This window comes from Protopterus annectens, chromosome 4.part1 (assembly GCF_019279795.1).
Source record: "Protopterus annectens isolate FY-2018-M chromosome 4.part1, PAN1.0, whole genome shotgun sequence".
In the NCBI taxonomy this organism is placed as follows: Eukaryota; Metazoa; Chordata; order Ceratodontiformes; family Protopteridae; genus Protopterus; species Protopterus annectens.
This window is the reverse complement of record NC_056734.1, coordinates 544,529,718-544,547,585: the sequence shown is the minus strand read 5'-3', so window position 1 is coordinate 544,547,585 and position 17,868 is coordinate 544,529,718. Positions and strand designations below refer to the sequence as shown.

Below are 17,868 nucleotides of genomic sequence, written 5' to 3'. Positions count from 1 at the left end.
CTGGACAAGTTAGAACCCTTTTTACAAATGCCAGATGTTTTAGAAGAATGGCCTTGTTTTCTGCCTGAATTAGACAATCGTCCAGGTATGTATATATATGAATATTTCTTTGCATGCAAAATGCAATTATTGGAGCCAGGCACTTTGTAAATGCTCTGGGCGCAGTAGATAAGCCAAAGGGCAGTGCAGAGAACTGATAATGCAAGTAGCCTGCTTTGAAGTGGAAGTATCTTCTGCAAGATTCCCTGATTGGGATATGCAGGTAAGCCTATTTTAAAACTAGAGTTGCCAACCAGGCATCTTTGCCTAGCATAGGAAGTAACTGGTGAAGAGTCAGCATCTTGAATTTTGGAATGTCCAGAAAGGTGTTTAGAGTAGACAGGTCCAGAATTGGATGCCATGATTTGTCTTTTCTGGGTACCAGGAAAAGTTTGGAATAGAAACCTTGTCCCTTTTCCTCTTCTGGTACTAGCTGAATTGCCCCCATGTTTAGGAGGGAAAGTACTTGTTTCTGAGCCTCTGTCCACTGATTTGGGGGCAGGTCTGGCCATCCGTTTGGAGATGGCAATGTGTGGAAATGAAATCTGTATCCCTGGGACACTATATTTAAAACCCATTTGTCCTGGGTTATAAGTTGCCAGTTTTTACATGAAGAGCCAGTTTTCCCCCCAAAGGGGTGGCTAAGAGGTTAAGTGCTTGGTAATTTTAAAGGAAAGTCATTGAGACTGTTTACCATAGGGAGGTGTCTTGTTGTTTCCAGATTTGGAAGTGGAGGCACCCCTTTGCTTAGTTCTGAAAGTCCCTTGGGATGGAAACCTGGTGCTTTTGGAAAGTCTGGGTTTGGCTTGAGTGGTTCTGGAAGGAACTGGAAAGGACCAGTTCTTAGTAGCCCAGTGCCTACTAAATCTTGGAGGTTGTACTTGTAAGAAATCTTTCAGTTTGCATAGATTTAGCTTTATCTTTCATCTTTTTTAGAACTTCTTCAGCCTTATTGCCAAATAGATGGTCCTGCTGCAAAGGAGCATCCAACAATTTTGCTTTAACATGATCAGGCAGAGATTGCTCCTTATGCCAAGCATGCCTTCTAAGCACAGACGCAGTAACAGCAGCCCTGCAAGAGGCCTCCAAAGAATCAAAACCACATTGCAAAGTATGTTTTCCAACTTGTTCAGCTGAATGCAATAAATCCTGTAAATCCTTATTTTCCACACAGTCAAAAATCAACATAATTTTCTGCTTAAGCAGTCCAATGGTAGGATTTTTAGCAGTAGAAGCCTTAATGCCCTTGGGGCCCTGAGAAATGGTTTCAGGGTCCGCAACAGGATTTTTGAAAAGTAATATGTGAGAGTCAGGGACCCTGTAAGTACCTGTCTGGCTTACAAGGGGCCGGAGGCAGGGAATCAGGGGCCATACTGGATTCTGAAAACACATCAACAATGTCTAGTACAGGAGGTATAGCCAAAGGCCTATGCTGAGGAAGAAGGAAATCCCTGCGCCTCTTTTTGGATTCAGAAAAATCCTGACTTTCCCAGTGGAAATGCTCCCTTAAGGTATGTAAAGTTTCCCCAAAAGAAAAATCCTCAGTGGGAGAAGCAGAAGGAATGGAATCCTCTACATCAGAGTCCTCATAAGTAGGTATGGACAAATCCTGTTCATTAGAAGAATCAGAAGAAAGAGTCCTGTTCAGAAGATTCATAGTCAAGTTCAGCCCTAGGCCTCTTAGAAGGGGGGGGGGGTTTGACTACCCCTGATTAGAGTAATTAGATCTTCAGTCATTTTGATCATTTGTTTTTTAGGCATAGGGGCCTGAACATGTGGCCTGGGCGTCGGTTTTTTAGACATAGATCGAGATTTTGGCCTTAATATTGAAGGTGGTGTCGGTTTAATATACAAATCTCTAGGCCTGAATACACCCTCAGAAGCAGGTGCCTGCACAGCGGCTCCGGACCCATCCAAGGTAGAGACATCCGCGGGTTCCATAGGTGAAGCATCTCGCGGCATACCGGACTCTGAATGGGTCTCAGTAGAGGCCTGTGAATCAGAAGTGGTGGGTATCAGGGGCTGCGAAAGCGCCTGGCGACTGGCTTAGGAGAAGCGTCGTCGGCAGTTTTAGACCTCAACGGCCTATCTCTGTCTTTTTCTTTGTATTTTTTTCAGTATTCCGGTAGTTGGATGGCTAACCGATGACATTTCTGGATAATTAAACCGTGAACTGAAATATTTAGAAGCAAAAATGTACAGACGATGGATAGTGCGCTGATTAAATAAAGCACAGCAAGGTACGTTGTGGTCAGGGCCTAGGCAAGGAATACAGTACAAATGGAAATCCTTATGAGGTATTTGCTTCCCGCAAGTAATACAATTATTAACTTTTACTGACATCGGAAAGGAGCAAGAAAAAGTTTCCCCAACAGGGTACTTAGCTTTTAGTTTAAGACTTCGGTTCTGAAACTCGAAAACGAAAATTTCAGGAGTCGGCTGATCGGCACTTGCGAACTGCTTCGGGCACCGCACGGCAAGAAAGACTGATGTAATAGCATCGGCTGCATGTTTTATACCCCTGACGACCTGACTTCATGGAAGAAGGGATAGCAACCAACGCACGACACAAGACTTTGTTAATCAGGCCGACTGAGGGCAACCTGCCAGCAGATTACCCAAATGTAATGACTGCAACAGTGAAACACGAAGAACATCTCTATTCTTTACTCTTGTGTATTAGAACATGCACATTTAACTCCTAATACCCTACTTGTTGCACTGTTTCTTATATATTGTTCCAATGCACCACTTACTTATTTTGAAAATTTACTTCATCCATCTTTTAATGATCTCATTTCGATTTCTGTTTCCTTTACAATATTTAGCACTTCATTTACAGCAGGTTTAATCCTTTATTTCCACTGTTGTGCAACTGCCTATTTGACTACTAATAATAGTAAACTTAATAAGGCCTTACGATGCCTCATCAATTCTACATCAAGACACCAACTTAACAGCATCATCACTTGGGTAATAACACGCTTCTCCCATTAATTGTGTCAGGGCATTCTGTACAGAGTCTCTAAACTCAGTTAACCCCCCACATTCCCAAAAAACGTGTTCCCAACTACCTCTCTCATTCCTTTCACATTTCCAACATCTACTCTCTGACTGAGGAAAAATTCCCTGAGGTTTACTTAGGAGTTTCAAAATACCCCGGTAAACATCTCCATGCAAATAGCCAGAATCTTATGGATTTCGTAGCATACCTAGAGGTCATAGAGATATTCACCCACTGCTCTTTTCTAATCTATTCTAAATGATTCTTATGGTTATTTAATATTTTCCAAGTCTTGCTAATTATCTCTTTCTTAATATCATCATCTCATTTTGGTTCTACTAAAATCCCCACCATAGCTGGTCTTTTATCCACGTCTTTCTCTCTTCCTATATTCTGCCAAAAGTCCCTTATACAGAAGGCAATATCTCATCTGCAGGTCAAAACACTGCCTGGCTTGTTCCCATTTGATCACTTTTCTTAAACAAATATTTGTTTGCAGCAACATGGTTCCCATTATTTTATTTCTTGCCATATCTTCCATATTTTCTGTATCTTTACGTATACACATTCCTACTGTCAAAATCTCTTCAATGTCTTCTGACTGCTTTAGTTCTTATAATGCTGTCTGCCACTTTATAAAGAATTTCCTCCAAAACCGTAACCTCTCTGCATCTTTTATACTTCCATTTTGCTTCATAGTCTTTAGCTACTTTACTATATATCCCTCTGCTTATGCTACAGATGTGAAGTTTCAGGTGCACAGCTTTAAATTATCCCTTCAAGTCAGCTAGTCCTAGCCCCTACCCAGTTCAATATGAAGAATCGACTTATCCATTTTCCTCTTGCCCAAATAAATTCCTTCAACTCTTTACTACAGTTTACAATTTTTCTGGCTGAAAAAAATATGCCTGGCCTACGTATGGGACCACAGCAAATACAAATGCTTTCACTGTTTACATCTAAATTATTCATTTCCATGGCCGATAAATTACAGTCTCTCTCTCTTTTTTTTTTTAATGATTATCCACTTGGTCTCTTCCCATATAGCTTTATTTGCCACTGCAGAATCTTTCCTAATTCATACAACTAAATAAATAATCTTTTCATACCCCCATAAATAGAGGCATTGTTGAACTACTTACTATGTGGGACTGTGTTTTACCTTAATTTATTTTATATCTGAAAACATTCAAACCTATGTTACAATATTTCACAGAACCCTAATGTTTTATTTATACCACCAACAAACAAAGCCAGTTTTACTTAACTACCACACCAATTATATCCCTGGATTTGTTGATCCCTTATTGGTTTAGCTAAAGGCTACAAGTATATTGCAAATAGGAGTGTGGAAAGAGGCCATCTCTGCCTAGCCCCCTCTACTTAAATTCAAGTTGTCAGAAAGGACTCCTATTTCATTTATTTTTGACACTGATCCATCATCTGTTATACTTCTTGGGAATGCAACTGCTAAATTTGCACAGCATATAAATGAATAAATAGTTTAATATATATATATATATATATATATATATATATATATATATATACACATACATATATATATATATATATATATATATATACATACATACACACACAAATATAAAATCTTAAATTCTCAATCATCATTCTATTAATGTTATAAAAAGTTTGCCTTCTTTCCACAAAACCACACTGATCCAAATTATCAGCTTTGCTAACAGTTTTGAAATTCTCTTCGTTAAAATAGAAAACATTCTGAAACTGTGGTGCAGAATCATTATTGATCTATAAAACCTAAATAGGGAAGACAGTCCCTTCAGGTTCTCCTCAACTAGGAACAGGAATGGGGACAGAGGGAGGAATGTCATATCAGACAGATACAGATTAAAGGATCCAGCATTTTGGCAATTACATAACTACCATATCCTGTCTGTCCAATGTGACTTGTGGGCAGGGTTGCCAGACGTTCCTATTTGAGTGTGACTGTCCCATGATCAGCAGTCCAATCCTGAGTCCCGCACTGCCGGTTAAAATCCCGGTGAAACAGCCTCCGCTTTGTGAGTTATGATTGGCCCGTATGCCAGTATATGAGCTAATCATAAATTGTAAAGCAGAGTCACTTCTGTTCAATGCAGAACAGTGAGCTGTTCCATACTGAACAGAAGAGGCCCTGCTGTGTGAATTAATGATAGGCTCGTATAACAGCATACAGCCAATCAAAAATCGCAACACGGAGCCACTTCTGCTTAATGTGGAACTGCCTGCTGTTCCGCACGAACGAAAGACCTTTTTTGGTCTTCACTTAGCGTGAAAGACCTTTTTATTTTGTCCCTACCTGGCCCTTCAGAAATCTGGCGACCCTGCTTGTGGGTCAGAGTACCCAACTGCATCTTTGATGGCTCTTTTTTGAAGAGGAAGAAAGAAGCTCAAGTGCAGTACAAAGAACACTGAAAATCATTGAAATATTCATGAAAGAATGTACAATACATGACATAATTAAGAAGTGGAGCACTTAGCTTTGCTGAAGATCTTAATTTCATCTGATTGCTAAGGTGACAAATGAGATCTGAGGGAACCTCACCTACAGGTGCATTACAGGGAGGAAAAACTTAAAGGAGGGGATAAATTTAACACTAAACCCATACTTGCAGAGGGGGGCCATTAAGTACAAGGTAGTGTGTGGAACAGATACTAAAACACTTCTGTTTACATTGTTAAAGAAATAATTTGGAGCGATTCAGAACAAAGTTTCTCAGTACAAGGTTTAGGGCGAATTTATTATTTGTTATCATAGTGCTCAACTCTACATCTCCAAAATGATAAAAATTACAATGCAGAACAAATGGGCAAATGTGGATCACTCATTAACAGCTAAGAACTTTAACTTGGAAGCTCATAAATGGTTAAAATGTGTTCCTTTATACTCAGAAAAAAGTTATTCTGATGAATTAATATGATTCAGTATCACTTATCATGGATATTGGTTTAAAAAATGTATTCCACTGAATGTGTGACAGACCCTTTTAATGTTGAACTGCAAGGAACATAATACATTTTAAGACTGAAAATCAGGACCCCCCGTTAATGAGGTACACTAGAGAGATATGGTTATGTGTTGCATCAGAAGGTAACATGACTATTTGTGTTGTTTGAAAATTGTAAGTGGAAAGGCAAAAGCTACTACCTCATACTAGGAAGTGGGACAGAAGGAATACATCAGGGATTTAAAATGTTATACACTGCGGTACCTGAAGTTTGATTACAAAGAATCGGAGAGAAGTTTATTAGTTTGAGTTTCTAAGAGACTTCATTATTAATACTTGGCTAAAAACTAACGTGGTTGCATTGCTGTTACATAAAAAAGAAATGACAACTGTTGTAAAGTAAGCTGACGTACTTTAATGTGTTTTATGAAAATTTCACTGTAAGCTAGATTTTTCATGAATTTTCTCCCCAACCAGTGAAGATGTCCAAGAAGGAGAAATATTGAGTGGGAATACTGGCACTTTATGACCAGAAGGCTCAGCAGAGTGCATGCTGTAATTCTGAGGAATGTAAAAGTGACCCTGAGATAAGTAAAAGAAGTGTGTGAACTGGAGAATACATCTTCCAAACAGTCTCTCTCTTTCTTCAAGGTACAGTGATGAAGGGAGTTAAAAAAAAAAAAAAAATTAAAAATCTGCATACACACACACTACATGATAGATACATGCATGCATGCACACGGACAAAGGATTGTTTTTTTTGTATATGATCAAAAAGCTATTTGTGTTTTTTATGCTGAAATACTTTTGACTGAGCTGTATGTTGCTGCTTTTTCTGTGTTTTTCTCTAAGAACGTAGAACAGTGGGAGAAAATTTGTCTCTTTCCCCATTGTTGCACAATCTTGGAGTTGGTATATGTAAGTAGTAGTGCTGGGGTAAAGGCTTGCCCCCTTACAAAAAATAATTTTTTGTTCTTTTTGTGACACTGAACTATTTATGAGAATTAGGCTCCTTTTCTTACTTATGATTCATTTTTTGTCACTGAGCAAAGTAACCTATGATATTTTACAGACACACACACACACACACACACACACACACACCATGGGAGTGAAGCCAACTCAGCAGTCTACTCCAACATCTAAGTGGCCTTGGCCTTCAGCCAATTAACCAGTAGATAGGCAATAATGACAATCTGGAATGTATCACTAGAAAAAGTAGGGTCATGCCTCCAACAGTCTCCTCTTCATCCACTGATAACAGAGAATTAAGTAGTGCATAACCTCAGTAACTGCCGAATTCAGATGATGATTTCTGAAACAGATATGCCTGTTGAAAGAATAGCCCTGAATTACCTTCCAAATGTTGGTCCTTGTGAGAAGTTGGTGTTTATGCCTGGGAATGCAAGGCATGCACCTCTGTCAGCTACCATGCAAGAAGATATTTTCCACCATCTTTTCAGTTGCAAGGTAGTCCAACAGCTTTTGCCTCAAAAGAAGTGACAAGGCTAAATCACTGGCACCTGCTTCACTGCTTGATATTGCAAATCTCTCCTAACCAGTAAATGCAATGTGGGTCTTCACACGGGTTTAACTGCCACATAGACACATAGGTGGGAGGTTGGCATAATGGTTAAGGTGTTTACCTTACAGACACAAGGTGCAGGGTTTGATTCTCACATGGGATAATTGGCTAGGCTTAAAATGGCCCACAAGGGGAGCTAGCCTAGTACTAATCTATGAACCTATGAACATCACAAGGTTGTGAAGCAAAGAATGTAGGAATTTTATCAGCGATAGTTATGATAATGAATAATACTGTTCAACCTCAGCTGCCAGTTACAACTAAATTAAAAGAAAGCTGAAAAACGATTTTACTCACACCTGGCAATACTTACACTGCTTGCCGGACACCAGCGCGAACTTTCATATAGTTAATTCCCACTCGATCTTTCCGATTCACATCATCTAGCTTCTGTTGGCCTAGCCATGACATCTGCATTTGAGGACTGAAATAAATGAAAAATGACATAACAGAAACATCAGAAAGGATAATAAGCATTAATAAAGGACATCTTGAAGTGTTCTACAAAGTTACACAAGTGCACCAGGCATGTCTCCTTATTGGAATGCTAGTGCCTTCAGAAGCGTTGGACAGCCGACACTTTTTTTCTTTTAACTAGAAGCATCTTTATTAAATAATCACTTATGACAAACAGAAAAGAAGTTATGTACTCACCATAATGTCCCATGTGAGTTGTTCATCTCACCTTCATTCTTACAGATGGGAGCCGATCCGCGGCTCCAAGTCGGCCAACTACAAAGCTCGAGGTCTTCAGACAGCTCGAGCCCAAATCCCTATCCCATGATGTACCTTGAGTTACCTCAGATCTTGTTTGCTGCTTCTAATACCATATGCCATTCTGTCACTTTTTAAGGTTAAAAAACGTAGGAAAGACAAAGCAACCATGCTAAAACAAGAATCTCGGTCCTCGAAAAAAAAAACTGGAGGGGGTAGGAGGGTGGGAAGTAAGAATGAACACCCATGAACTACCACATAGGCAGCAATCTACTTAACACAGAATGTGTGATGAGACCTTGGGAACCAGGTGGACAGTAACCTCTCCTTTGATAGTCACATTGCCACAGTAGTCAGGAAGTCCTTCTACGTGGCACACCTCATCATAAAAGGGTTCTCATCCAGGAAAAAAGAGGTCATTGTTCCTCAATACTCGACACTCATTAGACCCATTATAGAGTACAACGCCCCTTTTGGAATGTACCTCACAAGACATCTGCAGCAGCTGGAACGGCCACAGAAGTACCTCACAAAGAGGATTACTGGCCTCAAACAAATGCCCTACACTGACCGTGTCAAAAAACTCCAGCTTTACTTCATAGCATATCGCCTACTCAGAGGTGATCTCTGCCTAACATATAAAGCTATGTCAAACCCAGAGCTGTTGGACATGCTACACCTAAAGAAATCCCAATCCCTCCGAGCTACATGCTCTAGGGACCTAAACCTTGTCACCACAATAAACAGGACATGCTGGAGGGATAGATTCCTGTCCCAGAGACTTCCCATACTCTGGAACAGGCTACCCATCTATGTCAAGCAAAGTTCTTCATTAGCACTCTTCAAGAAAAATCTTGATGAGTGGATGGGGAAAAAGGAAATACACCCCGGGGATCACTTCTGTGTCTCTGCTCGACAGTGGCACAAGAAAATAACTTTCTTGGGTGGCGTAAGCCAGGGAACCTTGTTGGCTAGGCTTAAGTAGGCCCTTGGGCCGATAGCCTAGTACCTACCTATAAAGGCGAGATGAACAACTCACATGGAATGTTATGGTGAGTACATAACTTCTTTATGTGAAGTTGATTAATCTCGCCGTTCATTCTTACAGATGGGTAGTGTCCCAAGTGCTCACTGGAGTAGGTTTCTCAGGACAGTAGAACCAAAGGAGGCATGTCGACTTTGTAATGAGTGATAAAGGCATGAGGTTTTGTCCAAGTGGCTGCTGCACAAATATTGTCTATTGGTAGCCTTGCTGAAAATGCAGATGATGTGGATACAGCTCTGGTTGAATGAGCCTTTATTTTATGTTGTAGAGGAAAACTGTAAGTAGCCATTTGGATAGAGTTGTTTTTGCCACAGGCATACCTTTTCTAGAAACTGAAAAGGAAACAAAAAGTTGTTCAGATCTTCTGAATTCTTTAATTCTATCTAGGAAAAATCTGAGTCGTCTGTGAACATCAAGTTTGTGCAGCATATACTCCAAATTGTTGGTGTTTAGGGGAAAAACACTGGTAAATCTATAGTTTGGTTAAGGTTAGCTTCAGTACAAACTTTAGGTAAGAATGAAGGATTTGTACGCAAAGAAACTCTTGTCAGTATGAAAAACCAAATACGGAGGTTTTATAGACAAGGCTTGTAGTTCTGAGACTCTTTGAGCAGACGTGATGGCTACTAAAAAGACAGTCTTCCAAGATAAAAATTTCAAATTGCATGAAGAATCTGGCCCAAACGGTAGGAGAATAATGCACGAGAGCATAAAATGCAGGCTCCAGGGGGTATAAGGGGATTTAACTGGTGGTCTAAGATGGAAAGTCCCTTTGAGAAAGGCTTTGGATAGCTTGTGTGACATTATGTTAAAGCCTTAAGTGCCAAGATGAAAGTTAGAGATGGCAGCAAGCTGTACACGAACTGTAGCTGCCGCCGCTCCTTTGTTGAAGAGCATAGTCAAAAATTCTAATATAGAGGAAATAGAGACTTAGTAAGGATCAATGTTATTCTGAGAAGCCCATATGGAAAATCTCTTCCAATTTGCTGAGGTAAAACTTCCTAGTAGAGGATTTATGAGAAGATATTAAGATATGTTGCGTTTTGTTTGAGAGGTTATGGAATCTGGCTATGTTGGAAATTGGAGTAGCCAAGCTGTCAATTTTAGGGACTGAAGGGAGGGATGAAGAGTCCCCAATGAGTTCATCAGAAGGTCCGGAACTGGGTCGGTCCAAAATCCAAGGCTCTTCCAACAGATGAGGTAGAAAGAAGAGGAACCAAATCTGACAAGGCCAATGAGGGGCTATTAGAATGATGGTCCTTCCTAGGGCTTTTGCATTCTGTAATACTTTGGGTATCGGGGGAATTGGTGGGAATGCATAAAGGAGACCCGGAGGCCAATTGTGTACGAGTGCATCCCTTGGGGAATCTCCTGTTGGGGGAATTCGGGCAAAGTAGCTTCTGCATTTTGTGCTCATGGGGGATGCGAAGAGATCGCAGCAAGGCTGGCCCCATTTGCGGAATATTCTTCCAGCTATTTCATTTTTGAGAGACCACTCGTGAGGCAAACAAATTGCCCTGCTTAGTTTGAATGCAACCACGATGGATTTCCCCGGGATGTGCGTTATCATCAGAAAGCACTGGGTGAATGTAGCATAGTGTAGAAGTACACGGCTACTAAAGGAATGGCAGATGGAGCAACTCTCTTGCAAGTGCAAAGCACCCAAACAATAAGCACAATTAACATGACTATCAGTCACAGACATTTTTTGTCCACACTTTGGACATTTTTTAAACCCAGACTTGGGTTGTTTCTCTATCCTTGTCAGCCATGAAAAACATTGAAATGCACACTAGAAAACCTGTATTAAAGGTATATAAAATAACAAACAAACAAAAAAAACAAGTGTTCAATAAATTCAAACAACACTGAAGAATTTTAAATAGTAGCAGTCCTTAAAAAAAAAAAAAAACAAATGGGCTCTATAAAGTTAAATATGAGCTAACTATTAATGTTGTAGAAACACACTCTAAAGCCTATAACTGTCTACTGAAACACACTTCTAAACTATTAAACTCTTTTCTAATCTATAAAAAGACACACCAATGAAAGGGAAGTGAGACATTAAAAGCCTATATAAACAAAGGCCAAAAGGACTATAAGGAAAGTACAGTTGTGTACACTTACCAGTGTATTCACTGTTGCAGTCATTACATTTGGGTAATCTGCTTGCAGGTTGCTCTCAGTCGGCCTGATTAACAAAGTCTTGGGTTCTGCATCAGTTGCTTTCCCTTCTTCCATGACGTCAGGTCATCAGGGGTATAAAACATGCAGCCGACGCCATTACATCAGTTTTTCTAGCCACAAATGTCAGGTGCCCCCCTAATGGGAAGCAATTAAACATAAAATCACAAAGGTATACCTCCAACAAAAAAGCAAATACACCAAAAATGCTTTTAAGCATAATAAATGAAAGTAGAGGTAAAGCCAAAAGAAGTTAGGGGGCAGGAGGGAGGGTAACCAGGACTGCAACAGTGAATACACTCGAACATCTACATTTACGGTTAGTGTACACAACTGTACTATGTTCTTTGTGTTTCACTGTTGCAGTCATTACATTTGGGTAGATTCCCAAAGCTATGGTTGGGAGGAGGAATTTATACAGCATTAGGACCAGCTATAAGGCCCTGCAAGACAGCAGTGGCAAAGCCAGCTCTGGATTTAGAGAAAATTGGTAAATGATAATGCTTGGTGAAAGTATGTACACAATTCCAGGTAGCAGCTTCTAGAATATCCCTGGTAGGAACACCTCTGAGAAAGGCTGCAGAAGTAGATGTAGCCCTGGTGGAGTGACATCTGATCCCCTGGGGGATAGGTTTTCCATGGTGCTTATAGCAGAAATGAATGCAATGGCTTATCCATTTAGAAATGGTTTGTTTTGAAATAGTCTTCCCCTCTGCCCCAGCAGCAAATGCTACTAGCAATTGTTCAGATTTTCTTCGAAATTTAGTTCTGTCCAAGTAGAATCTAAGTTGTCTGTGCACGTCCAAGGAATGCAGAATCCGTTCTCCTTTATTCTGTGGATTGGGAAAGAAGGTTGGCAAATGAATGGACTGATTAAGAGCCACACTGGAAACCCTATCTGCATGAAAGATGATGAAAGGCACCACTGCCATAAGGGCCTGTAATTCAGATATCCTTCTAGCTGAAGTGATTGCTAAAAGGAAGGCTGTTTTCCAAGAGAGAAGTTTTAAGTCTGCAGTAGCAACTGGCTCGAAAGGAGGTACAGTGAGCTTCTCCAAAACAAAGTTAAGGTCACAGGCAGGGGTAGGAGCTCTCTTGGGTGGTCTCAAGTTCTTTGCCCCTATATACTACTTGAGCAGGGGATGAGAAAAGAGGGGTTGGTTCGGTGTTATAGTGAGCTGAAATAGCTGAAGCGTGGATTTTAATACAGGAAAAAGACAGGCCCTTGTGAAGCATCTCAGTCAAGTATTGCAAAATCTGAGGTAAATTAGGTGCTGCTGTGCTCATCCCTAAAAATTGGTTTCAGGCACAGAATCTTTTCCATTTGTCAGCATAAGATTTTCTAGTACTAGGTCTTCTCGCCTCCAAGAAGACATCCATCACAGGTTTGCTGAGGGATGCTAAGGGTGAATTTAAGCGATTAGCCAAGCTGTAAGGTTCAATGTTGGAAGCTGAGGGTGCAGAATTTGGTTCTCCTGCTGAGACAGCAAGGAAGGTGTCTGACGCAGGTGCCATTGAGATATTTGTGACACGCTGCGCAGGAGTGGGTAACAGTGTTGGCATGGCATGGCCAGTCTGGAGCAGTCAAAATCATTCTTGGTTTGTCCTGTTTGACTTTTAGCAGAACTTTGGAGAGCAGAGGCAGAGGGGGAAAAGTGTAGACTGATAGGTTTTTCCAGCTGAAGGACAGAGAATCCACTTTCCAGGCTTTTTTGTGGGGAGTCCTTGTGCCAATTTGTCCAACTGGTAGATCTGGGGGGAGGCAAATAAAACTATGTCTTGGCTCCCCCATTTGCTTGTCAACATGTTGAAAATCCGTGGTTCCAGTTTCCCCTCGCGTGGGTCCATGAGATTTCTGCTTAGTCCGTCTGCCAGTGTATTCAGTTTTCCTGGCAGGAATTTAGCTTGTAGGTGCACTTTGTAGCTCAATGCTGTGTTCCACAATGCCATGGCTAGTCTGCAGAGGGGGTAGGAATGTGTACTCCCCTGCTTGTTTATGTACCACATAACCATGGTGTTGTCCGTCTTTACCATTAGTTGTCCTGGAAGAATGTAGTCCTTGAAGGCTATCAGAGCATTCTGTACAGCTAACATTTCTTTTTGATTGATACGTAGGTGCATTTGATTTGGGTTTCATTTGCCATGAATGCACTTCCCTGCCAGGTGAGCCCCCCCATGCATAGTCTGATGCATCTGTAGTTAGGGTTTGGGTGGCAGGGGGTAGTGTGAATGGCAGTCCCTTGTTTTGGTGGCAAGCCTCTGCCCACCATAGGAACTCTAGGCGTAGGCAAGGTATGATAGGAAACATTGTTTCCAGGCTATGACAATGTTGACTCCATAGACTTTTTAAGTACCACTGTAGTTTCCTCATATGTAGTCTTGCATATGGAATTAGAAGAATGCAGGAGGCCACGAACCCCAAGGCTTGCAGTATTTGCCTTGCAGATAGCAGGGTTTTTGTGGCCACTTGTTTGAAGTAAGTTACCAAAGAATTTGCTTCTCTGGCATGAGGAAAGCCATCTGGGCAACTGTATTCAAGCTTGCACCCAAGAATGTAACCTGTTGAGAGGGTACCAGTTGTGATTTATTTTTGTTTATGGTGTACCCCAGACAAGTTAGAACCTTTTTTACAAATGGCAGATGATTTAGAAGTATGGCCTGGTTTTCTGCCTGAATTAGACAATCATCCAGGTATGGATATATTTGAATATTTCTTTGCCTGCAAAATGCAGTTTGTGAATACCCTGGGCGCAGTAGACAAGCCAAAGGGTAGTGCAAAGAACTGATATAAGTAGCCTGCTTTGACGCGTAGGTGTATTCTGCAGGATTCCCTGATTGGGATGTGCAGGTATGCTTCTTTTAAATCTAGAGTTGCCAACCAGGCATCTTTGCCTAGCATAGGAAGTAACTGGTGAAGAGTCAGCATCTTGAATTTTGGAATGTCCAGAAAGGTGTTTAGAGTAGACAGGTCCAGAATTGGACGCCATGATTTGTCTTTTCTGGGCACCAAGAAAAGCCTGGAATAGAAACCTTGTCACTTTTCCTCTTCTGGTACCGGATGAACAGTCCCCATGTTTAAGAGGAAAAATACTTGTTTTTGAGCCTCTGCCCACTGATTTGGGGGCAGGTCTGGCCACCTGTTCGGTGTTGGCAACATGTGGAAATTAAATCTGTATCCCTGGGACACTATATTTAAAACCCATTTGTCCTGGGTTATGAATTCCCAGTTTTTTGCAAGAGTAGCAAACTTTCCCCCCAAACGGGTGGCTAAAAGGTAAGTGCTTGGTAATTTTAAAGGAAAGTCATTGAGACTGTTTACCATAGGGGGGTGTCTTATTTCTAGATTTGGAAGTGGAGGCCCCCCATAGCTTAGTTCTGAGAGTCCCCTGGGACTGAAACATGGCGCTTTTGGTGTGTCTGGGTTTGGCTTGAGAGGATCTGGAAGGAGCTGGAAAGGACCAATTCTTAGTAGGCCGGTGCCTACTAAATCTTGGAGGTTGCACTTGTAAGAAATCTTTTACAGTTTGCATAGATTAAGCTTCATCTTCCATCGTTTTAGAACTTCTTCAACCTTATTGCCAAACAGATGACCCTGATTTAAAGGAGCATCCAATAATTTTGCTTTAACATGATCAGGCAAAGATTGCTCCTTAAGTCAAGCATGCCTTCTAAGCGCACACCCAGTAACAGCAGCTCTGCAAGAGGCCTCTAAAGAATCATAACCACATTGTAAAGTGCGTTTTCCAACTTGTTCAGCAGAATGCAATAAATCCTGTAAATCTTTACTTTCCACACAGTCAGAAATCATCATTTTCTGTTTAAGCATTCCAATAATATGCTGTTGATGTTTTAACATATTAAATTGGTAGTTTAAAGCCCTGATTGCCACGGTCGCAGAAGTATAAAACTTTTTACCTCATCTATCCAGCGCCCTGGAGACTCTATGAGAAGGTGTAGGATTTTTAGCAGTAGAAGCCTTAATGCCTTTGGGCCCCTGAGAAATGGTTTCTGGATCTGCAACAGGATTTTTGAAAAGGAACTTGTAGGACTCAGGAACCCTGTAGTATCTGTCAGGTTTACTAGTTGTCGGAGGCAGGGTATCAGGGGCCATACTGGATTCCGAAAACACATCAACAATGTCTAGTACAGGAGGTATAGCCAAAGGCCTATGCTGAGGTAGAAGAAGAAAATGCCTGTCTCTTTTTTTTAATCAGAAAATTCCTGACTTTCCCAGTGAAAATGCTCCCTTAAGGTATGTAAAGTTTCCCCAAAAGAAAAGTCTTCGGGGGTGAAGCAGAGGGAATTTAATCCTCTGCATCAGAATCCTCATAAGTAGGTATGGACAAATCCAGGTCATTAGAAGAGTCAGGAGAAACAGAGTCCTGATCAGAAGATTCATAGTCAAGCTCAGCCCTAGGCCTCTTAGAAGGGGAGGGGGGGGGTTGACTACCTCTGATTAGAGTAATTAGATCGTCAGCCATTTTGATCATTTGTTTTTTGGGCATAGGGGCCTGAACATGTGGCCTGGGCTTCGTTTTTTTAGACACAGATAGAGACTTAGGCCTTAATATAGAAGGTGGAGTTGGTTTATTATGCAAGTCTGTAGGTCTGAATACACCCTCAGAAGCCAGTGCCTGCACAGCGGCTCCAGACCCATCCAAGGTAGAGACATCCGTGGGTTCCGCAGGTGAAGCATCTCGCGGCATACCGGACTCTGAATGGGTCTCAGTAGAGGCCTGCGAGTCAGAAGTAGCAGGTATCAGGGGCTGCGAAAGCACCTCACTGAGTACCGGCGAACTGGTGACTGGCTTAGGAGAAGTGTCGTCGGCAGTTCTGGACCTCGACGGCCTGTCTCTGTCTTTATCTTTGAGTATTTTTGGAATCCCGGTAGTCGGATGGCTAACCGACATCATTTCTGGATAATTAAACCAAGAACTGAAACATTTAGAAGCAAAAATGTACCGACGACGGATAGTGCGCTGATTAAATAAAGCACAAAACCGACAGCAAGGTACATCGTGGTCAGGGCCTAGGCAAGGAATACAGTACAAATGGAAATCTTTATGAGGTATTTGCTTTCCACAAGTAATGCAATTATTAACTTTTATTGACATCGGAAAGGAGCAAGAAAAAGTTTCCCCAACGGAGTACTTAGCTTTAAGTTGAAGACTTCGGTTCTGAAACTCGAAAACGAAAATTTCAGGAGTCGGCTGACCGGCACTTGCGAACTGTGTCTGCTTCGGGCACCGCACGGCAAGAAAGACTGATGTAATGGCGTCGGCTGCATGTTTTATACCCCTGACGACCTAACGTCGTGGAAGAAGGGACAGCAACCGATGCAGGATCCAAGACTTTGTTAATCAGGCCGACTGAGGGCAACTTGTCAGCAGGTTACCCAAATGTAATGACTGCAACAGTGAAACACGAAGAACATCTATCACAATTTAAGCTAAACACTAGTTCAAAAAGATATTAAAAATTATTAAATTGAAAAGTATTAAAGTTTGTAAAGATAATTATTTTCTAGAAAATTATTATACTGGCCCAAGCTGTGAGGAAACCTCCGATCTGTTGCAGCAGCAAACTAGATCTGAGGTAACTCATGGTGCATCACGAGATAGGGACTTGGCCTCGAGCGGTCTGAAGATCTTGATCTTTGTAGTTGGCCGACTTGGACCCATCTGTAAGAATCAACGGCGAGACAGAACAACTTCACATCATACATTTACATAAATGAAAACAAACCATGTCGTCTTAGTTGCAAGCATTTTATATCACAGACTATACTGACATAAATTTAGTTGCAAACATTCTACATCACTTACAATCCACCCAATCATTGTCAAACATTATATACCTCATTCAAATCTTGCCTTCTTTTAAACCTCATTCCTCCCATGAATGCACTGTTCACACAGTTCCTAGTTTTTCCTATGTAATTTGCTCCTATCCTTTAACAAAGATCCCAGTTCCAGTTGTTTTATCTCTGTTACTTTATTCGCTACTTCTAGTAAAGTTGGTCTAGACTTTGATTTTCATTTTCTAGCAACTGCTTTTTCGGAAGCCACCATAATTAGACTCAGCAAAGCCTTACTATGTCTACGCAATATCAGATCCTGTACTATAGCTCAGGAAAATAATTTCCCTAGTTACACCAATTTGCTCACCCAGAATCGCTGATATGAGTAGTCTGCGGGGAATTTTTCAAGTCTGCCAACTCATTACACTCCCACAAAATGTGTTCCTAATTACCTATTTCTTCCCCATCACATCTCCAACATTTGCAGTCTACTGAGGAAAATTTTTCTAGAGTCTGTTTGGTGTATAA

At 41.2% G+C, this 17,868-nt stretch overlaps 1 protein-coding gene across 1 annotated transcript in view; it reads right to left on the bottom strand.

The window, feature by feature from the left end:
* The window catches only part of STAG1 (stromal antigen 1), a 2,620,144-nt gene that overhangs the window by 126,616 nt on the left and 2,475,660 nt on the right, over window positions 1–17,868 (bottom strand). Inside the window, exon 28 of the mRNA XM_044070350.1 lies at window positions 7,911–8,021. Coding sequence (XP_043926285.1) covers window positions 7,911–8,021 — 111 coding nt within the window. The remainder of the gene's footprint in view (window positions 1–7,910; window positions 8,022–17,868) is intronic.